Consider the following 23,965-nt stretch of genomic DNA (forward strand, 5'->3'; position numbering starts at 1 on the left):
TTAACGTCTATCCCTTACTTTATGCCTCCTGCATACTTGCACGCCCGCATTTAAAGGAACTTAATCTAAATTAATATTTTTAATTAAGAAATTAATAATTAGCCCAAAAAAACTAGTGATACTTAAAAGAAAACATAAAAAGTATGGGGAATCTAGAAGGCCCATGTTAATGGAAGCATTAACATAAAATTAATCAATTTTTTATTGTAAATTTTTAAAAAATATATCAATCACTTTATTATTTAAAAAATGTTTATTTATCATGTTTTATTGTTTTAATCTGAAAAAATATGTTGGCAAAAAATTTAGAAAAAATATAAAAGATGGAAGAGAATGGATAAAATGATAAACTGATCTCTGAAGTCTCAACCAAACAGAGAAATTCATGGAGGATTGAAGGTTGCATTGACGCGCCTTGGCCAGCCAGGCAGCCTGGACATGCCTTAGGCCCCAAGCCCTTCCCCAAACATATAAATGATACGAACGCCTTCCTTTCATCCCCCCTCTCATAACTCATTCGTCCTCGAAGCAATCAACCTGCCATGGCAGGTGGAACCGAAGCCTTCCCGGATTTGGGATCACACTGCCATCACGTTGATTGCAATCAACTCGATTTTCTCCCTTTCACATGCGACGCTTGCTCTCAGGTTTCCCTCCAAGAAAAATCCCTCCCTTAATTTCCATCCCTTCAATTCTCGGCGTCCTCACATTTTCCTCCCCTTTTTAATCGCAGGTTTTCTGTTTGGAACATAGATCTTACAAGTCCCACAATTGCCCTAAATCACACCATCGGAGCAGGAAGGTTGTGGTTTGTCCAACATGTTCCATGTCAATTGAGACCACTGGTTATAATGAAGACGACGAGAAGGCTATATTGCAGAAGCATGACAGATCTGGAATGTGTGACCCCAGCAAGAAGAAGAAGCCCACTTGTTCTGTAAGAAGATGCAAGGAGGTTTTGACGTTTTCTAATACCTGCACTTGTAAAAATTGCCACCTGAAGGTGTGCCTCAGGCATCGCTTTCCTGCGGACCACGCATGTAAAGGAGGAACCTCTTCTTCTTTGTCATCACCTGAAGCTCCTTCAAATGGGAGTTGGAAGGATCGATTCTTGGCTGCTCTGCCTTGGAGAACTAATGGACAGCAATGTTCCCAAGGCAGGGCACAAAGCACCTCATCTTCTAGTACTCCGTTTGTTAAAATCTTCTGAGGACGCAGTAAGATCATACTTGTATTGTATGTGCTTATCGGATGTGATGTCTACCATAGGTGCTTAGTCATTATTGTACAATTTGATGGCAGGGAATAACAATTCCTTTTCAAAATGCATTCAACATATGTTTGGAATGCTAATAATTACGTTCATAGAACTCAATATATATTGAATTCTTCTTTGCCTTCGGTTTTGTTTTAATATACTCCTCTGGTCCTAAATATAAGACCTTTATACATATTACTATAAGAGTCTTATATTTAGAATTAGACGAGTATATATATACATGGCACTAAGTGTTTTCCAGGCTTACAGAGCAAGTTTAAGGAAATTTTGAAGTTTACAGTTCTGTGGCACCAATCATTTCCTGTAGTTTAACCGTGCTTCGATCGACTTGGTAGATTCTGTTCATTTTGCAGCAATTCAACTGCCAGAAACTGTGTTCTCAATTTTGCGAAAGGTTTCGGCATCAAATTTTTGACAATAAATTAGAGAACAGGTCTGTTGCGAAATTACGTCCGTGAACTCCCTGATAAACCAGCTTTAAATTGGCAGGCCAGGCCGCATAAACTAAACTGACTGACTTACAAATGGGAGAAAGAGGCAACGGGCCATAAAATAAATGGTTATGCCATTGTTAAGCCATAAGCCCAAGTCTTTAGTGTCCTTCTCTCCGGTTGCCCCAGTGCTGTGGTTTATTTGATACGTTCAAATCAAAATACTTAGGTCCTGTTTAGTACGAAGCACTAAAAATAAAAAATAAATATTATAGTTGCAATTAGAAAAATATGTTAAATAGTGTTTAGTATGAAAAATTACTTATTATTTAGGATTAGTCAAACTCATATATGTAGGATTTGAGAATACTATAAAGGGAGGTGGTATTTCCCAATCCCACTTGCATGCAATGCCTAATCCAGCATAACAAGAAATTACTCATATTAAATGCTTTTTGATAGTTTTTTTTTCTAATCTCAGTCTTAATCCTTACCTTTCATTTTTAATACTTCATATTAAAAGAGACCTTAAGGATCCTTGCGTATATTGTGCCCATTCTAACACATGGCCAAAAATATTGGACTGAGATTGACTTTTGTCTTTAACAATTCTAATATTTTAATAAGTCTTGACAACAGTTAACAAATAACAACATATTTTTTGTGAGAATTTCTGATTTGGGATTTTGTAGTTTTTTTTCCCCTTTTTTCTATTTTTTATCCAAAAGACATACTAATTACTTACCATTTAGTCAAAAATCAAAGTTTATTTACAAGGGCTTCGGTAATTATTAATATTTAATAATATAACGTGATACGACTACAAATAATATTCAACTATTTTATGTTACTCAAACAAAATGCACTGCCACCGAATTGCCAAACAAGCTTTTATACTAATGTCAGTCAAACAGGGTGCTGTATTTCATGATAAGTTCAAAATATTAGGTGCACTATTTACGAAATCAATGGTTGTTGGAAAAATATGAAGAAAGGGAATGCCCCGGTTGCATATTTATGTAAATAGTCGGTATTAGGGCTTCATAGAACTGTTCCAAATTTGAACATTGACAAATATAAGAGGGGAAGTTAATCACGTAACTGTCCTTTCAATATATCGATGATGACAACCTTTTGGTCTTCGCGCCATGCGGAAAAAGCTGCACCTAATCGTCCTAACGCTCTGAGGATGTATTTGGACAACAATATTTTAATTTCTGCACATTCATTATTCAGCTCCAACGCTTAACAAAAAAAAAAAAAAAAACCAGAGAGAATATTACGAGTGATAGTAAATTGATGGTCATAATTTGGCATGCAGGACCAGTTTAGATGCTCATCTTAGTAACTAATATATATGTGCGCCTAATAAGCCCCAGTTAAAAAAAGGAGATCAATGCATATAATCAAAATAAGAAATTCGAACTCCGCTGGGGTCTGGGTTTTCAAAACACATATCCTTCTAATGAGATATTATTCATATTGATCCAGTGTGTGTAGAATTGAAGAGCCAAGGGAATTAATAAAAGCAAAGTTTGCTGTGGCTACACACACACAAATAGATGATACCCATACATACTCACTCCTTGTTATCTCTCCTGAGAAGTAATTAATTTCCGGAGAATCATTTCAAGTCGAAGCAAAACAGAGTAAGTAATTAAGGCAGAAGCAGAACTAGCCACATATATATATATATATATATTAGCTTCTGAATTCTCACAAATCAACTATATATTTCGATACATATGTAAAAAGGCACAAAACTTGGATGAGATGTGTACATGAGCAGCACAGAAATATCCATATTAAAAGTTCAGATACAGACAAGCTGGTGAAAAAAACACAACAGTCGAGTGGCTCAAAGGAGGCTCTCTCTGATAGCTAGTAGACAGAGACAGAATCACACAAGAAAGAAATTAAGACACCCAGATTTTCATTGGAGATATAGCATCAGTAACGGACAAGCTGGCTTACAAAAGGAAGAAAACAGAAAGTAGCTAGAAGAAGAATGTATTATATGATCGGACCAGGACGCTTGATTCCCCAGGAGGACATGGATGGAAGAGAAGATGGGAGCTAGCTAGGGTTGAGGAGTGAGGAAGGTGGTGAGAGGAGGAGGCGATGGGTGGGGGCGCTGCTTGATGTGCAGGTGACATGTCCAAGCTGCCCGGGAAGGCAAAAGCCATGTCGTTTTGGTTGACGGGGAGAAGCAGTGATGGCGGCGGAGAAGGCGACGCAGGCTGGAGGTCATCATGATTACTTTTCGGAGTTCAAACAAAAAGGAAGGCGAGAGATTTAAGGTTATCATGGCATTATGCGCGCTCTCCCTTTCTCACACTACACACAAGGCTTCGGGGAGCTTCATTCTTCGTTCACGAGCCATTTCTCTTTCTTTGTCCTTTTTTATCCTTTTACCCCCTCTTCCGCTTCAACCCAACGCATCTTCTTTCTCCGCTTCCTCCCCATCCGTTCAATCATTGCTTTGTTTTCCCAGTTTACCCCCCTTTACCCTCCCCCGATGTTACTCCTCCACGCCTTAATATAAAAACTAATTAAAAAATTAATATTAATCCTATATATAATATTTATTTTATATGTTTATAATTTTTTTTAAAAATTAACTTATTGATATTCTTCTAACAATAATCAAATAGAAAAGAAAAGAAAGAAATTAAAAAAGTGCTTAGGATGTTTAAAAAAAATCATGTTAACTAACTTAACTAATATTATTAATCTACTCAAATTAGTTAATTAGATCTTATATTTAAAACTGGAGTAATATATTATATTAAACACTTTTCTTCGACCTTTATGTATTAAACTCTTCTTAGAACAAATAAATAATTTATATACTCTATCAATTATTTTTAACTAATTCAACGTATGAATAGAAATAGCTAAAAATATTAAATTCATTATAAAATTTTAGTAATATTTAATATTATTTTTATTTTTGTCGCCAAATTAATATTATTTTTATTCATTGCACTAAAATTCAATATAATATGATATCTACAAATACAGATATTGCATGTAGATTGGAGAAACAATTATTGATAGCGTACAGTTATGGGCGCAAACACGTCCAAAACAAGCAAAAATTTAAACACAAGGTGGGAACTGGGAAGTGGGTGAAAACAACAAATACCAAATAAAGTTACGTGTCCAAATGACAGAGTGACTGGAAAGCAGAAAACGACTTTGCCCTGTTGCTGAACCTCCCACCAAAAAAATAATGTAAAACACTACTACTTCCAATTCTAATTATAAAAGTAAATTAACTAATTTAAAAAAAATTAAAGAAATAAATTAAGTTAATTATTTGTAATAAATAGATATTGTCTTTTCTAAAATATCCTTACTAATAAAGTGTATTGGCTAGAATCATCATTGTTAGAAGGATTGTCTTAAACAAAAAATATATAAATATAAAATAAAGTGAATTAAAGTCTTATATTTAGAACCAGATAAAAATCAAACAAGTTTCTATATTAAGTACAACGTGTAGTAAAATCTCAAATCGCGGCCTAGTTATTTTTCTTAGCTTTCTTCGCTTCGCGAGCCCCAAATTAAACATCGCTCAATGTTTCCCCCTGATCCGTCCCAAGTTTCCAATTCATGCACCTCAGAAGTTGTTCCTTTTATGGCAGTAGCGAGACCTGCACATTCTACATAATTTTAATTCCACCCGTTGCCGCCATTTTAAATTCTAGATATTTCGGCTTCATTTTACCGGTTAACTTTCCATGCTTTTATCTTGTTTTACTTTCACAATCCAAACCGTGCATATCTTCTTATCGACAAGTCAACACGATCACACTTGATTCCCATCGAATTTTAATCTCAAAATAAGTATTGATTGGGCGTGAGAGATTACTTCACGAGTATGGCTTGAGAAATCGAAGCCAGGATCAACTGATCAGGCGAACAGAATAATTGAAGAGAGAGGTGGATGGAAAGAAACAGGAGATGAAACAGATCCAGAGATAAGGTGGGTTCCATTGAGCTTGAAGGACTAGTCCCCGCGCCCTTGTCTTCTCTCTCTCTCGAGCAGTGAGAAATCCTGTTTCTAACATACTGTCACTGTGCTCAAATCTGAATTGCTATAAATAATAATAAGCCTATCTATACTTCATAAAAGCAGAGTAAAGGAACTTGACTATTCATCAAATAATTTGTTTGGGAGAAACTTTGGCCAGTCTAACATGCTGAATAAACTAAATAATTTAAAAGAGGGAAATCATTGCCCTGTAAACACAAATAAGAAGGGGAAATTAAACTCCAAAAAAATGGAGGAAAAGGGCAATATTGTCATATTTGACCATTATGCATGTCATGAACCATTATGTCTATATTTTGTCATGGACCATGGCCCACACCTTAAATAAATAAGACAAATTTCCATATGCCCTATAATCCAAACAAGATAATATAAATCCTAATTAATCCCTCGAGAAACTAAAATCTCGTAAACACTTGGAAAAAAAAAAGGGAAATTACTCCAAATGGACACAATCAAAAAGCCAGCAGCTCCTCCTAACCATAACTCAGATTGTACCTAAATTACCCCCCTCTGATGCGATCAAACTTCAGCGATACTGAAAATAAATCAATCATATACACGTCAGAAAGATCCGCACAATCCAATCAACTGGACTGTTCTCACACAATAGAGAAATACCAGAAAGACCAAACCATGCAGATCAGATGATTCACAAAATTACACCTCAATATAACCACCAACATCCCCAGTATGAGCATACCTTGATGAACCCAATTTCCTTTGCATTGCTACGGAAGCACTGCCTGCAGCACATCAGGCCATATTTCCTGATCAACCCATGGGGGTTCCCACAGACTCGGCTGCACAGTAACAAATTCTCACATATTAGTGACATCAAAAGTGCGATATCTCAAAATAGCATCTCAAATGATGCGGACCAAACTGAACTAAAATAAATCAAAACCAAAATATATAGGTCCGAATTGGTATTTCACACGTCGTAAACAACCTAATCAGTGGGACTATCAGTCTTTAATGGTTTGGCTCCGTTTGAATGGAACCAAAGCCAAACCAAAGCGGGAACAGGATTTTCAATGGAGCAGTCACACGCAATCAAATTGTCATGAAGATGTGTCAATATCAGCAACAAAACCACTGCTTGATTAGGAAACTTCTGACAGATGTTTCGACTTTCTAGCACATACCATCTGTACATATTTTCCCCATCTAACCAAATTCAAAGAAAACAGATGAAAAATTATATTATACCTTATATATTGATTTTGAAAGTTTTGCAGATTTTTTTCCAATCAACACTATTCAATAAGAATCAACAGCATGTGTTAGAAAGTGACTTCTTGTTTGCAGCTGTCATCATGCATTTATCTGAGACTCTGGGTCCTGGGCTAGATTTTTTGTTTGTAACGAAATTAAGGGGTTAGTGACTCGTCAGTATAGCTGAGTTCTTAACTCCGAGTTTGCGAAAGATTATTTAGTGTGGGATTACAGATTTGAACCATTTAAGAGAAAATACGCAAAGACTTAGAGATTATGAGAATGCAAGTATAAATAAGTTTACTCTAAAATCCTAAACCCAACTGAACCTGACCCGGCCCAAAATTGAACCAAAGTTGAAAGCATTAAACATGACATTTGAAGTACCCCTGCTAGAACTTCATAGTTATGCTAGCACAAGGATACTATATGTCCCAAGAGGAGGCAGCTGATAATCTACCAGCGAATAATTTTACTTTGCTTCTCAACAAATGAGAAGGACATTGAGAACCATAGAATTCACCTGAAGCATACAATCCATGAGTGGGCAGTAAATAGTGAAAATGAATTTTAGAAATTTAGTAATAGAAAGTTCCATCTTGCTCAAAAACAAACAGAGCAATGATTTCAATGAGTCAACATCATGATCTTCCAAATAATATTGACAAAAGAAATTGGAAACCTAGGCATATTATGGGCCAAATTTGAAGGAAGAAAGGGAGAAATAAATTGGATAGTGAAGATGGAAAACAAACCAAGTCCGAGAACCGGGACCGTAGTTTTTCGGATGGGAGTTCCAGACGTTTGAATGTCCCATGATTCACTTAGCGGATCCAGGCACAGCTTCTCTTCCAATCGTTCCTGCACAGCGCCTCTATAAACCCTAAATCATGTGCTTATATAATATTTACACGTAAGAAAGTGGCCTATATCTCCTAAGCCCAACCAGCAACACAACTATTTCTTTGTTGGTGGAGCTAAGAATGGCCCAGCAAGAAATAAAAATAAATTCCTAATCTTATAATCACATTCATTTTAGTTTTTTTTTTTTCTCTTTTGTTTCATCTATCTCTTGATTAAATAGTTACCTGAGAGAAAACCAGGAATTTTTGGGGCAAGAAAAATATCATAACATTTATTTTTTTCATTAAATATGATATAAATAAATTATGAATATTAATTTCCTCGGCAATCTCAAATAAAACAGGAATATTTTTATACGACGACAAAAAATGACTGGGGGAATATTTGATTGATGTTTAGCTATAACTTGAACCCAAAATCACCAAGTTGTTAGGAATTAATTAGCAAAATAATGCTTAATTAAGCAAATACATTCTGGAGATCAGGAATGCTTTTATTTTTTGCAGACAAAATAATCCAGAAGAGATCAGCTAAAACAAGTAATTATATTGGCTGTCACATATTGAAACGGCACACAATATCCACTCAAAACAAAATTTGTTATGGATCTTTGGGTGATCTTTCAGAATCAACGGCTTTATATATTCTTTTTGCTTACCTGCAATTTCAAAAGTCAGGTTTTGTTCTTCGTATTGTTGCATAATCTCTCTTCTCCCCCTTCTCCCTCCCCTCCTTCTGGAGGGAGAATCGGGGCATTTCGAATATGAATCCCAATGATACATTATTCTCTCAAGTTGATGTGCTCTTCTCGTCCCCTAATCATACAATATATAATGTTTGCATTAATATTCCACCTCGAATTTCTTCTGATGGGATATGGGGAAGCCACCAACATTCTGCCTCCCCGTTAAAATCTTCTTATCCAATTTTTGAGTTACAGGTGATTGTGATTTTTGCAATCACTCATGCATGTCATTTCTTCTTCAAACGCCTGGGATTTCCCCTCTTCTTCTCGCAAATGATGGTGAGTCCTTTTTCTCATTGCTTCCGTTTGATGTTATGTTGTTGAAGCCAAAATTTAAATACTCACATCAGAAGCACCCGTCTCTCTGTTTCTTTTTTTCCCCTGTTCTCTCTATAATATCGTGAAAATGATGATCACCAAAACGAATAATCTCATAAAATGCGAGGATGACAAAATTATCTCTCTTTGTTTTGTAGGCTGGCTTTATTTTGGGACCTTCGATTCATTTTGAGCCATTAGACAAGTACAAGAAATTATTGTTTCCTTATGGGAGTCAAGATACTCTTGCAACAATTTCATCACTTGGTTATGCACTGTTCATCTTTCTGTACGGAGTACAAATGGATTTTACCATGATACGAAGAACAGGAAGAAAGTCATGGATCGTTGGCTTTACCGGATTAATCATGCCTATTGGCATGGGATATTTGCTACATTTTGTCATCTTAAAGAAGCCATTAGTAGCTGCTCTTGGAGACCATTATCCAAGCTTGCCTGTTGTCTTTGTGTCACACAGCGTAACTTCATTTTCAGTTATTGCAGCCTTCCTCAATGATCTTAAAATCCTAAATTCAGAGCTTGGTAGGCTAGCATTATCCTCAGCATTGGTGAGTGACGTGCTGAGTACGAGCTTTACGAGCTTTGCCACGGCCATTGTCAGTAGCATCATGGGTAGGACAAAGATCTATGCAACCTTGGGCTCCTTGTTTGCAGCAATTATATTCATTCCACTGGTATTTCGTCCAGCATTGTTCTGGATCGTAAGGCATACACCAGAGGGTAGACCCGTGAAGCAAGTTTACATTTATAACATCGTTGCATTGCTATTTGCATTATGTTGGCTTTTGTCAAGATCAGATCAAGCCTTTGCTTTGGGAGCTTTTATCTTGGGCTTGTCTGTGCCAGAGGGACCCCCATTAGGATCTGCACTGGTTACCCAACTCGAATTGATTGGGAAATCATTCCTCTTACCCATCTTTGTGACTACCAGTGTGATGAAAGCTGATCTCTCATTGGATAATACATTATGGTCATTTTTTATTATTGGCTCTTCCGTCATTGTAGTCCATTTTATCAAAATATGTGCATGCATGGCACCTTCACTCTATTGCAAGATGCCCTTCAATGATGCTTTGGCTCTTGCTCTTATCTTGAATTGCAAAGGTGTGGTGGATGTAGGCAATTACAATTCCATTTACGATAGAAAGGTACTTCATTCTCTCCCCAGACCACCCTTTTCCATATAACCATTGTCTTTAATTTTTGACTTTTCTATATCACTAACCAAGTCTTTTTTAACTTAATGATATGAGCAGCAAATACACGCCCAAACTTATGGCGTGATGATGATTAGTGTAATGGTTATGGCAACCATTGCGCAAATATCTGTGAAATGTCTGTATGATCCTGCAAGAAAGTATGCCGGCTTTCAGAAAAGGAACATCATGAATTTGAAACCTAACTCAGACCTTCGTTTGCTTGTTTGTATTCATAAACAATACCACCTCTCTGGTATCATGCATTTCCTTGATCTTTGTTATCCAGCACACGACTATCCCATTGTTGTGGATGCCTTGCACTTGATCGAGCTAGTTGGGCGCTGCCAACCCATATTTATCTCCCATCAACGTCAAAGAGATGCAGACATGGGCCTGACAAATTCGTACTCTGAGAATGTGTTCATGTCTTTTCAGAATTATGAACATGGGAAGAGCCCAGGTGCTGTATCAGCTAACACTTACACAGCCATATCTCCTTTTAGCTACATGCATGAAGATGTTTGTTACCTTGCACTGGACAAACTTGCATCCATGATAATACTTCCATTCCATCGAAGATGGTCCATTGATGGCTCCATTGAATCTGAAGACAAGAATATCAGGTCTTTGAATTGTAGTGTCCTAGAGAGAGCTCCTTGCTCAGTTGGGATCCTTGTAAACCGTGCATCCCTTCCAAGTGACCCACACATGTCATTGCATTTGGCTGTTATCTTTTTCGGGGGGAAAGATGATCGAGAGGCCTTGTGCTTAGCCAAACGAGCATGCTTAAACCCTCACATTAGGCTAGTTGTGTACCATATTCCTGAGAAAGACAACCCAAAATCGTCCACCTTGGAGAAATTATTGGACAATGCTGTGCTCAAGGATGTTACGGAAGGACATTTTGGTTCACGCGTGAGTTACAGGGAAATTAGAACAGAGATTGGAGCAGATATTGCCTCAGTTATTCGTGATCTGGTGGATGATCATGACTTCTTTATAGTCGGGAGGAGGCATGATGTTGACAGTAGCGTAACTACGGGACTTAAAGATTGGTGTGAGTTTGAGGAGTTGGGTGTCATTGGAGATTTGCTTGCCTCACCAGATTTTGAAAGTTCAGCATCTGTTTTGGTGGTGCAGCAACAAGTACTCAAGTAATTAACAACCAAAAAAAAGAAAAAGTAGTCCTCACTGCTCTGATCATCACATTTTCATCTTTTGGCAATTCTGCGAGGAAATGGTAGATGTTGGGTTTCCACCTTCCTTTTTTGAGAATTTGGCTTCTACATGATTTGCAGAAAAGCCATGTGATATACTCAATAACCACCACTGTTATTTTAATCATACTAAAGATTATAGATTCTTTCAGTGAAGACGACAATTGATCAAACTGGGTTTTAATAATGGGCATGAATAATTGAATTAGCTTATTTTTTATTGACGTACTTTTCATTTTTTTAGCGATCGTTCATATAAAGGAATGATGTTAGCCGTTGCATGGGTTCAAAAAATTGATTGGAATAATCAAACAATAAGATATGTTGCAGGACAATTGAAATTCGTAAATGGGCAAAAGAAAATAAAAATTTTCAGTATGGCATGCAACAACGTCTACCATTTGATTAAAAGCCAATACCTTGAAAATCATATTATGAAGATATTTGGATAGAAATTAAATCATGATTTTAAAATAATTTTATGACATATCAGGTATATTAAGTAAATATATAAAAAGTTTATCTCGATTTAAAAAAGAAAACTTTTAAAAAGCATTTCTGTGGGAAACCAAGCACCCCACATTGTTAATCTCAAAAGTAAAGAGGGATATTTTTTTTGTAGGTTGAGAAAAAAACCGAAATAGGAATTAGCAAGGCAGAAATACCCAATAAAATGACATATTGCACATCGCAACAAGCAATATCGATCTAACTTTGCCTTCACTTAGAATCACCTGTTGAACACTTTGCCAGCGCTTCGTGATTAATAACCAGTGGATGCAAAATAATGATAAAACAACATTAAAGGGTTTGGAACGAGGACGACAATTTGATAAAAAGACAAAGAACAGAAGATATGCATAATAAGTAATATACCATTTTATTTGGTAGAGCATATAGGTACTGGTGAAAATGCGCCACAAGACAAGAAATGAACATGGATGTGGGGCTGCTAATATCTTATATCCACAGAGGGTTGGCTTGATTCAGAGGAAGCCATGGGATATACATGGAATCATCTCAACTCTTAATTCCTTCTCCTAATTTATTTACACAAAATGCACATAACAGGAGGGAAGCCCATGTGGGCACATTGTCAACTAGAGACAGAACTGAAGGAAGCACACCTAGCACACTTGAACATCTTCTCATTGTTCTTCTTCTTGTGCTTCAAAGCAGAGTCAGCAAGCTCGCCTTCACTTCTCTGCAACATCTCCCACATTATTTGTATATCCTCATAGTCACAGGCCCTCACATCATGTTGAAGTTTGAGTAACCCTGCACATTATCCATCAAGAGACCATCTTCGGTTAATAATTCGCATTATTCCTCGCAACACAGGGTTCCCATAAACAGAACCCCTAAAATGAAACCAGAGGAATGCAGTGTGAGAATCGTCAAACATGTATCATTGTCGAACTCAACGAAACAAATGACACTTATGGAGGATGCCCGACAAAACACAGAATCCCCAAAAAAAACAAAAAAAACCTTAACTGGATTTGCGAATGCCGAAGCGAGTAGTGACGTTAGAGTAAGCCCTTCGCAGGGGATCCATCATCTTGTCACGCCACTTCATCGGCTTCGGCGAGAGGAGGTTCCCTCACCAGATCACCGCCTCACCAATGTCTGATCCAACACCACTCTGTAGATATAAAAGTATAAAACAAAGCGGCTTCAAAAAATCGATGTTAACCGTAAACATTGTATGAAACTCTTGAAAAGATGGCGACGATGGTAATAAAAATGGGGGAAAAAAGGAAGGAACCGATATCCTATAGATAAAGGGTGAGAGAGCGACCAAGTGAGGATGAGAGTATGAGACGAAGCTTGTGTCCAGAATATGCGCACCCTCGTTTTTGTTGGTCCTCCTCCAAGAAAGTTCACGTCTGAAAAGATCCGCAGGATAAATAAGGGAAGAAGGAAGCGTTGATGTGGAGTAAGAACACGTGGAATATAATGATTGGTGTTCACTTTTTGGATTCTGGATTTCATCGGCCATGCATGTCCCCCTTTTCCTTTTTCCCAGATTTTCAAGCCCAACCACAAATGCACCCTTCGAGTTCTTGCCCTCTCAGCCCCAAGATTTTAGGAATGATCCAACAGGATATTCCAGAATTCAAACTTTCAACATTTGATAAAGGGAAAGAAAAAGAAAAAGAAAGCCCTTCAAAAGTTTCCGAATTCAATTGTTGCCCATAACTCATTATTTTCTTGTTCTTTTTTTGCCATTGCCTATCGATAACTCATGCAATTTAATGGCTAATTAAATATATCATCAATCATTACGTCCATAAAAGTTATAATCTGTATCCATCAGGGGAATTTATTCTGGAACTTGCATGAATACATAGTCTCACATCTAGTTTAACATAACCATTAGTAGTAATAGATATAACAAGACAGTTTTATGTCCTGCTTTAGTTCACATGGGGGATTAGGGAATGAACCACATTAGATCAGATGGATCCTTTGCTGGGCTCAAACTAGAATAGATTTTCTATTATAATTTCTCCACGTTTGCCCTAGATTTTATTATATATATTCTTTTAATTTTAATTGGAAGATAAACAATTTTTCACGAAGAAATCATGCTGGCGAGCGAAACATTTTTCCCAATTCCCTTGGTCCCTAAAAGCCACGTATTCTCAAGAAGATCGAGATAGATTTATCAATCATTATAAGATTTACGCTATTGTGAGACCATGATTAAAATTAAATCCATCTGTAATCTCAATCTATATATCAGGCAGAAAAGAAAATATAGACAAAATAAAGCACACAGAGAAGCCACTGGGTTCTTGTTCAAAGAGGCATGCACCTTCTTTTTTTGTTTTTTGTGGCGAAACATGAAGAAAAAGCCAGGACCAGAGGCATGTATCTAGTCATACTCTATAAAATTCATCATTGACTTGTTTCATCCTCTTCTTGTATAGAGAGTGATCCGTTACGTTAATTCAAGCGAGTGAGTAAATGATCGTCTCAGCCATGAATTGGCTTACTCGCAGAAGCAAGTCATTAAGCATTAATTACAATGTAGAGCATAACTAGACGCAGAAGAAGCAAGAATGTATGAATCCATCTGAAAATATTATTGAGCTCAGAGGCGTCTGGGACACAGAAGTCTTCAGGTAACACTAATTAGGCAGATCTATAATCCAGTGAACGCAGTGGAAGCCGGGTTTATCAAAAGAATATCTGTAATAGTCATTACATACCACATATATAAAGGATCGCAGTCTGGGAAGCTTTGGGCTATAAAATTACAAAGAGAGTAGAGAAGTTAGGTTGAATTCTTAAGATGGGGGAAACATGCGTACACATCAGACTTGGGGTGCTTGGCCTCTGCATGTTCCCTGCACTTCACTTCTGATGTAGTGCAAATGAATGTTTGCATGCACACCTTGCACTTCATTTCACATACCCAATTCATCAGTTCACTTCAAACCACACACATTATCCTGTACCTTTTCAGCCATACATCTTCATCTCATAATTCCAATCTCAAACTTCTTTCTTTAAGAAGAGATCAATCAAGTTGGTAACATTAATCCACGCAATAACAATGTGGAAATACAATTTCACACATATATCTACTTTAACTGGTTTGATTTTTGTTAATAGCATGCATATATAATCAGATCAAAATTCACAGGCACAGTTGGGTGAAAATCCAACCAATATGTTAACATTAATTAAAACGGATGTTTGGATTCGCTTCATATATTTATATATTTTTTCACCAGCAGATCTTAATAAATTTGTATCGCTGATGGCTCTGCACAATGGATTAACCAGTGATTAATCCTAATGCCTTTTCAAATTCACAGTTCAAACAGTGAAACTCATGCAAGATTTGATTCGGCTAGCTCGATAGTTTTTCCAGAGAGAGATGTACACAGAAAAGTCAGAAATTGATAACAGAGAAGGGAGGAAGCAGGAGCAATCGGATTAGTACCTGGATCGACATGGCTTTCTTGTTGGCGTCAAGCTGACTTCCTGTTGAAAGGAGAAAAAAAAAAAAAAGCATCATCTGGGTGCTGCGCATGATTAAACTCGAATCGTCATAGGCGTGCGTGTTGCAAACACAGACAAGAGATTGAGGAGAAAATCAGGCATAGGAGAAGAGGGTTGTTGAGAAATCAAAGCAGAATGAAAGAAGGTTTCCAAATTCCACGGGGAAATTAAAATCCAGAGAAAAGCATAAGGAAGAAGATATGGCAGAACCTTTAGAGGCTTTCTGCTTTTGCATGTTCCTCTCACGAGCCGTCTTGGACTTCTGACCATTGCCTCCACCCATTGCTTCTTCCTAATCCTTCGGTGAACACAAGGATTGCAGCAGAGGATGTGAGTAATGCTGGGTATTTGTCACTGTGGAATCCCCATTTATAGTGAGAAGTGAGAAGTGGGAACCTTCCTCCACAGCCAACACGCTTGGAAAGGGGGTACAGGTGGAGAGGCAGAAGATTGTACGTTATCTACTCCCTCATTATTGCTACTATGATTATTTTTTCCCGATATAAATAAACTCCATTATTTTAATGAGATACCAACATAGAACACTGATCTACGGGATGTCAAAGATTTTTCAAAATAAAATTTTGTTAGTGGCGGTGAGTGGTGATCAGGTCAATAAGAAACATTAAAAAAAAAGGAAAAAAATTCAAACTTGAAGCACATGATAGTGCTGGGTGTTATTTAGAGTTAGCACAAGGGTGGTGGATATTGATACTTGGGGATTTCATTTGGACTGGATGAGAAAATGATGATATGATTATTATGTTTATGATAATAACAAGATGAAGGGACATTAATTAAGACAGGTGGGTGGGTAGGTGAAGTGGATGAATGGGATAATAAATGAAAGGAAGAAGGGAATTAAATGGGAGAGAAAAAGAGGGGAAGGGAAGTGGGAAAACAAGGAAAAAAAGAGGAAAAGAGGATAGTGGAAGACAGCGTGGAGGGCAAGCTGAGTATGTGGTGCAACCGCGACACAGCTGGAATTCACCCATTTATGTTTGGTGGTAGTGGCGGAGACTCAAACCCAACTCAACCCAACTCAACCATCCATTAATTGCCGCATCTCAAAATCATTTCATAACCAAACTTTGTTTCATGCAAAGGGAAAAGAAAAATAATAACCAAATAATGATTTTTCTGAAATCTTTATAGACTTATTTGGCAACCGCGCTTGCTTCCGTGATCGGCTTTGGCGCCCACAACAGGAGAACTATTGAAAACAGGATTATCTTCATACTAATCACTACCTAAAATAACAATTTCATTTTGGTGGTAACGTCTTTAATTTCTCTCTTTTTCTTATGACATTTTTTCTTTTATCTTTTAATTATTCTTTTATTTCGGAAAATCCAAATTCGTTTACCTTTCCTTCTTTGTCATATATATATATATATATATATATATAATATTTCCATTCAGGGAATATCAAAGTGGTGCACCAAGTGACACCCCCATCCTGAAATTTGTGCGGTGTCACTTGACCTCCGCATTCATGGATCTATCAGTTCTCCACGATGCCTACCCATGCATGCACGCTTTCCTATCCTATGGATTCACAGTCCCTCATCTCACATTGGGTGCTAGTATATGATTTAATTAATTAATTTAAATAAATTAATAACAATGTTAATTAAATTAATTAATATAATTTTTTTAAAAACATTCAAATAATCTTTTTTAATGTCTTCACTTCTTTTTCTATTTGATTATTATTGAAGAAATATCAATGGGTTAATTTGAAAAAAATTGATAAAATATGAAATATGTCTTAGATAGAGAATCAATATCAAATCTTAAATTAGATTCTACATTATGAACCGAGGGGAGTATTTTGTTATAAGTTATTCCTAATCTCCTGAGTAGAATTAAAATCAGTTAAAAAAAGCGAGTGATTCACTAGTTTTAGACAAAACGGAACGCAAAGAGTATGTTCTGTATAGTTTTTTTTTTTAAAAAAAAACATATCACTTAATTTATGATTTCTGAATAACATTTATCTTATAAAAATTTTATTTTATATATGTACTAAAATATTAATTTTTGCTTGTCTATTTGAAGGAGTCTGCATGGGACGAGAAAAAGGCTATTTTATTTATTATTTACACGCTGAAAGTATAAATAAAATAATGTTAGGGTTATAACAAAGAAGTATGAAGATGTGTGTGTGTGTGTGTGTGTGAAGAATTTAAGAGAGGATCTACAATTTAATAAGATAGAAATCGCTAGCTAGAAACAGGACGTGTAGATGGTAATGCCCTGTGTAGATATGGCTCGGTGAACAGAAGAGAAAAGTTACGTATGGAATATTTACATGACAATGCATACACTACGAGAATCACTTTTTGTTGAGGTAATATTTACATGACAATGCATACAAAAACAAGCTGAGTCCACATAAGGTGGCAAGTAGCCAATAGTATTTGTCAAGGCGAGCCTCGTTCATATCATCAGAGAACCAACTTGGTTTTCCTTTTGAGCTTGTCGCTACTTCAACCACACTGATCAGGAAAGCACTCACAAAGCTTCCCACCCCATACACACTTGTATTCAATGCAATCCCCAACGTTTTCATATTTTTTGGAGCTTCACTGTAAAAAAACTCTTGCATTCCCACCACTGTGAAGATGTCTGAAACTCCCAGCAGAACGTACTGTGGTATCAACCAGAATATGCTCAAATTCACGGTTTCCGACCTTGATCCTGCTTCTCTCATTTCCCTTCCAATCTCTAGCCTCTTCACTTCCACCATGGCTGCGATCACCATGGCTACCACTGAGAGAGCCATCCCAATTCCCATTCTTTGAGTCACGCTTATGCCTTTGTCCTGATGGGTGATCAGCTGAGCAATTGGTATGAAAATTCTGTCATACATTGGCATCAGTACTATTATGGACAGTGTGATAGCACTTTGAAGTGTGGCTGGCGGGATCTTGATTTCCCCAATGTTTCTCTTCATCGTCATGCCTTGTTTTGTGAAAAAAGTCGGAGGTTGCTGGAATATTACTGCGAACATGAGAAGCATTGTCCATATGGGGATTAGCCTCAGCACAACCTTGGAGTTTGCTACTATAACTGTGTTGCTTTTAGAATTATCATTCAACTCCCTCAAGTTTTCCTTGTTTTCACGGCAGAGAGGTTTTTCTTGAAGCCTATTTCACCCCAGAAAAAAAGAAGCACAATTTAATTTAACAGTAAATTATGAACAAAACTTTCCAAAGGAGAAATGGTAACTTACTCCATCTCTTCTACTTCAGACTCCTCTTTCGGCAGAGTAATTTTAGGATAGAAGCACTTCGATGCATAAGCTTTTATAGATTGAACTATGTTGTTCGAGGGCTTCTTTGTCTCAGATTCACTGTCTTTATACACATATATGGGGCTTCCGCATGAGAACACCAACATAGACACAGCCATTGACACTGCAGGAATGGCAAAACCTAAAACCCAGCCAAAAGTATCTTGGATATAGGACATGATGATGACACCTAACAGACTTCCACTGCAAACGCCAAAGTACCAGCCTTGGAAGAACACGGTCTTCTTATTGGACTTATTATCTTCTTTGCTAGAAGGCAATTCTTCGTCATCGTCAACTTGATCTGCCCCAAAGGCTTGCAGAGATGGGTTGTATCCACCTTGGCCTAACGAGATCAAACAGAGAGACGAAAAGAGAAAAGAAGATGGGATTCTTTTGCTTCCCTCATGCCTTGACCTTACTACTGCTGTTGACGTCAATGCCGCAAGTCCCTGAACAGAGCACATGAACAAACACAGCCACAAGCACGCAATTAAAACATCCTGCCTATATCAAAATTCATGCTATAGTTCATCATGTCTAGAGGAGAAGATAAATGAGAAGTCAAAAGCAGAAAATTCATTTCATGAAATTGCTTTTTGCAGTTGTAACGGAAGTTATCATCAAGAAGGGCGAGCTTGCCATTTGATTGTAACACGTGCCCCTTTCGGGACAAGCTGCAAGCATGGACTTGATTGAATGCAAGTGATATATACATGTTTAAGGACATATTTTTACGTGGGACGTTAAATTGAAGTGATTATATTTTTTAAAGTTTATATTAAAAGAAAATATGATTTTTATGGTCAATGTTTTAAAAGCTGTGATCTTTTTTCAAAAACTCATTATGACAGAAAATTTTCCAGCTGAAACATTACCAACCCATGTATTTATAAAATCAGAAGTAGCTGGAATTATCGCATACACGCAAGAAACTTAATCAGAAGTCACATATTTTGACAAGGCATGATTTAATATGGTAATAATGATTATAAAACCTGAAGGCCGATACTGATGTTTATTAAAATATGAACGTGAGGTGGCTAGAGATTTAAACAGAGAAAAATAGTGGGTAGAATTATAGAAACGTGAGTTGGAATAAGAAGTAAGAACGACCCGTGATGCACAATCTCACATTTCCACTAGCATAACGGATCCCCTTTCAAGCAAACTATTAAGAAACCCATGAGCCTTAAAGGGGGGGGGGGGCAAAAAAAGAGCTAGCAGAAAGGATTGTGTTATGATAAGAAGAGGAAACAAAATTGTGGAGGATGACTCACCACAAGATAGACGAAAGAGGAGGTGGTAATGGTGGAATACTTTCGGTAATAAGCGTCAGCAACAGGTGCCACCAGCAATGGCAGAATATATGTCAGCCCGCACCAACTGTTCACTATCTTCGCCGCCGACGAGTTCGTGAGGTTCATAACATCGGTCAAATATGTTACTAGATTGGACGCCACGCCTTTGAAGGCAAACCTCTCTATCCCAGAAATGGCTGCATCCATCTCATGCATATGAGAAAACAACCTTCTATACTCAACCACCGTACATCAACCCGACCGCAACAAGCTATGACTGATACAGATAGATATGGATATTGATTTACCTGCGAGAAGAATCCACGACTTGTTGAGACTCTGGGTTGTTGTGTGGCCGCGCGCCATGGGAACCGGGGCAAGTAACCAAAGAGTGAATCTCTGATATGAGGCCTTCTCAAAACAGCAAGGTTACAATGGGAAATGGGTTCTGTTCCTGCATGCCCTGTGCCCTGTGCCAACCTTTCCTTGGGCTTCAAGTTTGGACAGCTTCAGGGAGATTTATATAGTTGGAGGATTGGGAGGTGGGTTTTGTCTTCTAGTTCCTTAATGCGACACTAGATTGCCACTACGCATGCACTCTCAAGAACTCTGGTTCCTTGCTTTGTATAGTTTAATTATGGAGCAATAAAGGCAGAAAAGTGAGAGCGCACTTTCATGTTGAGAATATGTAGTCATTGAGGGAATTATCGAGGTGGTTACAAATATATACTACGTTATCAGGATTCTTTTTAACAACCTCTGCCGTGATATCCCTCAGTGACACGAGTCAGGCTTTACACTTGCTCTGCAAGACCCCTGCCACGTGACCCATCAAACATACCGTTACATTCAGATGCAGATATTTTTATACGAACTTATCCATGTATCCCCTACCTCGGAAGTTCCCTAATTTCTTAAACAAATACAAAATTGTCAATTTATTAAGATAAAGCAACCCATTCTTGAGTTAGACAGAAGCCTAAAACCGCATCCTACTCAGGATATATCGATCATCAACCAATAGCTGTTAAAAGGTTGCTGCATAGTTTGCGGCTGCATTTTTATGGCATCATGATATCGCCATTTCACTTTTTTGCAGTGTAATCTTTATCTTCCCACTTAACTCAAGCACACATAATTTTAGAAACGGCTTATCGCAACTGCAGAGGAAGTGTGAGATCCCTTCATGCGAAACCCACTCATGGTTCCTCTTTTTTGGTTACTGTTACGGGTAATAATATTGAAACCGAAGTCGTCCAGAAAGAGAAGCTTTCAAAGCATACAGGGGCAAGCACGCAACGGACGGACGACTCAACCATGAGTTATGGACGTGATTATATAATAGGTTTCACTGTTTGAGCACCCCATTGAATATAAGATAAATAAATGAACGAATGAATGAAGACTGGGCATATAATCCTGTTGGAACGACAGGCTGCAAAAGTAAAATCAGTTCAATCTATCCATTATCTATTGTTATAATTATCAGTTGTATCTGAGGGGGCAATGGGTAGATTTAAATTTAAATAAGATCGATAAAATCTGAGTTAATTAGTGCTACGGTAATTATATATTATTAAGTATTTGATGATTGGCTTTAATTTTCTAAATAAATCAGTGTTCATTTTTCTTTATTCTCTCTGCACATGGACTGATATTTTCACAACAATCCCTCATTACTAAACCATGTGTTCATATGTAACCGATGAACAACACTAAAACTAATCACATGTCTTATAACTGTCACGGGTTAGAATTGAAACCGATCGAAATTGTCCAGAAAGAGGATGCTTAGAGGGACAAGCACGCAACAGACACACAGCCAACACAAGCAAGCACACGGCAAGCAGAATCCGAGGTTAAATAAACAGTTGATTAGGAATATCCCAAGTGCTGGCAATAATATGCCAAACACCGATATCTCTTATGATAGTCACAGCAGTGCATTACGACTTACGATGTGCCATATGACACCATCTCGCTTTTCATCGTGGGGTGGTTCCGTGAGATGGACACCACTTGTGTTGTTTTTTAGAGTCTTAAATCATGGGGAATTTAGCTTCTTCAACAGTGGGGCGACCCAAATCGCCAATACACTCCCCTTCTTTTTCCTACGCTGACCTATCCATGTGGGCCTGTTCTATTCCGGTGTTCTTGTTACGAATCACTGGTCATTACTCTGCTTACATGGCCATATATTATTGGCTTTCTGGGTTGCCATGTTTTGATGGTCTGTCACTGTATCTCGCGGTTGTTCAAATTGCTCATCAGTTGACACATCAGCAAAAAGCACGAAGTTGACCTATGAGTGCGCCTGCTTGTTGAGTTTAATTAAAAAAACAAACAGTGCCACAGATAATCTTCCATCCAAAGACCTAACAAGATCTTCAAGCTCCAAGCCAACTTATGGGATTTTTATTCATAATTTGTATATATAGGGTCACTACTCAAATGGCAAATATTTAACTTTTTTTCCCTTTTGCCACTTGACTTTATACGGAATCTATACATTTTGGATTCCAACATGAACAAAGGTTAAAGAAGGCACGTGAATTCTAAGGGAATCATGTGTCAATTGCGTGCAAAACTGGTGCAATTACCATTTTCCCATTGTCTATCTATTTATCTTGTCATAAGACTGTTACTTCTCTCTTGATGTCGAAGCATGAAGCGATTCGATGAGGAGGGAGGAGGCTTTTGCGATTCAGAAGGTGATGATCAGGTGGGTGCAGTGCGATTATGTTAATGAGGGTAATGAGAAGTTATATTAAAAAAAGACCAGCTTTTAATTTTCAGTGTGTCTGTCTCTGACTTGGTTCCTTATTCGAGGGACAAGATCAGATTTTGTGGATTGGTTCTCTCTATCTTCGAGTGGATTATTATTCCAGAAGTGGCCAACATATAATCATAATGTAGTAGGTGCATGCATATAATAAATTCGACATGTAACGGGATTTATCTCTGGGTGTTTTCAGAGAAGGTTGAAATTAAGCGAATGAACCAGAAAGATGAAGGGAAATTAAGGGGCGCTAATTAATTAATAAATTAACGCAGGGGATGATATGACATAATCTTTTCGAAATGAAAGAAGACATTACCACTTAGTGCTCCATTTGGATAGAACATGTCCTCTGGTTTCCACAACCAATGTGCAGTTAAACAGCATTCGAGGAAGAAAGCCCTTTGTTAATTTTAACATGGCATGGCAGATACAGCGTTGAAATCTGAATCTGTTACTTCCTAGATCATCTCAGGGGAGGCTTGAAGCTCGTTAGAATAGTTCAAACGCCTCTTTTGTTACCTTTTTTTTCCCTTCTTTTTTTATAAAGAAAATTTAAAAACCACGCACGAGTAAACATTTATTATTAGACTAAAGTATACATTTGGTTATTTAACTTTGTACAAAATTTTAATTTAGTTTTTTAACTTTAAAAAGCATACATTTGGTCCTTTAACCCTAAAATCATTAGGGTTAAATGATGATTTGTGGTAACAATCATGGATTTTTTAAAAATTAAACTTAATATGTTAGTCTTTGAAAATATTTTATCAACATTTAAGATCTTAATGTCATCATTTTTTTAAAAAAAATTCAGGATTAAAAGACTAAAAATATACTTTTTAAAGTTAAGAGATCAAATTGAAACCTTGTACAAAGTTAAAAAACCAAATGTATACTTTAGCCTTTATTATTATATTGAAGTCCCAATTAAGTAAATAAAATTAATACTACCTCTAGTCCTAATTATAAAAGTTAGTAGACTAATTTGAGAAGATTGAAAAAAAAATTAAGTTAGTTATTTGTAATAAATAGATATTGTTTTTCGTAAAATATCCTTACTAATTAAATGTGTTGGCTAGAATTATCATGGTTAGAAGAACTATCTTGAAAAATATATATAAATACTACCTCCGGTCCTTAATATAAGACACCTGTTTGACTTTTATTTTGGTCCTAAATATTGATTCTAAATATAAGATCCTAATCCACTTTGTC

At 37.0% G+C, this 23,965-nt stretch overlaps 5 protein-coding genes across 5 annotated transcripts; 2 read left to right on the plus strand and 3 right to left on the minus strand.

Annotated features, from left to right (window-relative positions):
* Nucleotides 1–538: 538 nt before the first annotated feature.
* On the plus strand, nucleotides 539–1,359 carry LOC114735142 (zinc finger AN1 domain-containing stress-associated protein 12-like). Its single transcript, XM_028922809.1, has 2 exons — nucleotides 539–647; nucleotides 734–1,359. The coding sequence occupies exons 1-2, from the start codon at nucleotides 543–545 to the stop codon at nucleotides 1,208–1,210; spliced, it is 582 nt and encodes a 193-aa protein (XP_028778642.1). The 5' UTR covers nucleotides 539–542; the 3' UTR covers nucleotides 1,211–1,359.
* A 4,901-nt stretch (nucleotides 1,360–6,260) lies between these two features.
* On the minus strand, nucleotides 6,261–7,867 carry LOC114735168 (40S ribosomal protein S29). Its single transcript, XM_028922841.1, has 3 exons — nucleotides 7,744–7,867; nucleotides 6,474–6,573; nucleotides 6,261–6,308 (listed from the first exon to the last, which is right to left on the minus strand). Exons 1-3 carry the CDS (start codon nucleotides 7,803–7,805, stop codon nucleotides 6,300–6,302), a joined length of 171 nt encoding a protein of 56 aa, XP_028778674.1. The 5' UTR covers nucleotides 7,806–7,867; the 3' UTR covers nucleotides 6,261–6,299.
* A 748-nt stretch (nucleotides 7,868–8,615) lies between these two features.
* On the plus strand, nucleotides 8,616–11,293 carry LOC114735173 (cation/H(+) antiporter 8-like). Its single transcript, XM_028922849.1, has 3 exons — nucleotides 8,616–8,792; nucleotides 9,074–10,084; nucleotides 10,193–11,293. Exons 1-3 carry the CDS (start codon nucleotides 8,616–8,618, stop codon nucleotides 11,291–11,293), a joined length of 2,289 nt encoding a protein of 762 aa, XP_028778682.1.
* Nucleotides 11,294–14,419: 3,126 nt separating this feature from the next.
* Nucleotides 14,420–15,860, minus strand: LOC114735164 (uncharacterized protein At2g23090). Its single transcript, XM_028922835.1, has 3 exons — nucleotides 15,580–15,860; nucleotides 15,311–15,351; nucleotides 14,420–14,761 (listed from the first exon to the last, which is right to left on the minus strand). The coding sequence occupies exons 1-3, from the start codon at nucleotides 15,650–15,652 to the stop codon at nucleotides 14,636–14,638; spliced, it is 240 nt and encodes a 79-aa protein (XP_028778668.1). The 5' UTR covers nucleotides 15,653–15,860; the 3' UTR covers nucleotides 14,420–14,635.
* Nucleotides 15,861–17,577: 1,717 nt separating this feature from the next.
* On the minus strand, nucleotides 17,578–20,412 carry LOC114735163 (protein NRT1/ PTR FAMILY 5.9-like). The gene is made up of 4 exons (XM_028922833.1): nucleotides 20,277–20,412; nucleotides 19,948–20,165; nucleotides 18,608–19,119; nucleotides 17,578–18,521 (listed from the first exon to the last, which is right to left on the minus strand). The coding sequence occupies exons 1-4, from the start codon at nucleotides 20,332–20,334 to the stop codon at nucleotides 17,708–17,710; spliced, it is 1,602 nt and encodes a 533-aa protein (XP_028778666.1). The 5' UTR covers nucleotides 20,335–20,412; the 3' UTR covers nucleotides 17,578–17,707.
* Between the last annotated feature and the right edge of the window lie 3,553 nt (nucleotides 20,413–23,965).

This window comes from Neltuma alba, unplaced genomic scaffold (assembly GCF_004799145.2).
Source record: "Neltuma alba isolate B1F8T4 unplaced genomic scaffold, ASM479914v2 tig00013179_pilon, whole genome shotgun sequence".
In the NCBI taxonomy this organism is placed as follows: Eukaryota; Viridiplantae; Streptophyta; class Magnoliopsida; order Fabales; family Fabaceae; genus Neltuma; species Neltuma alba.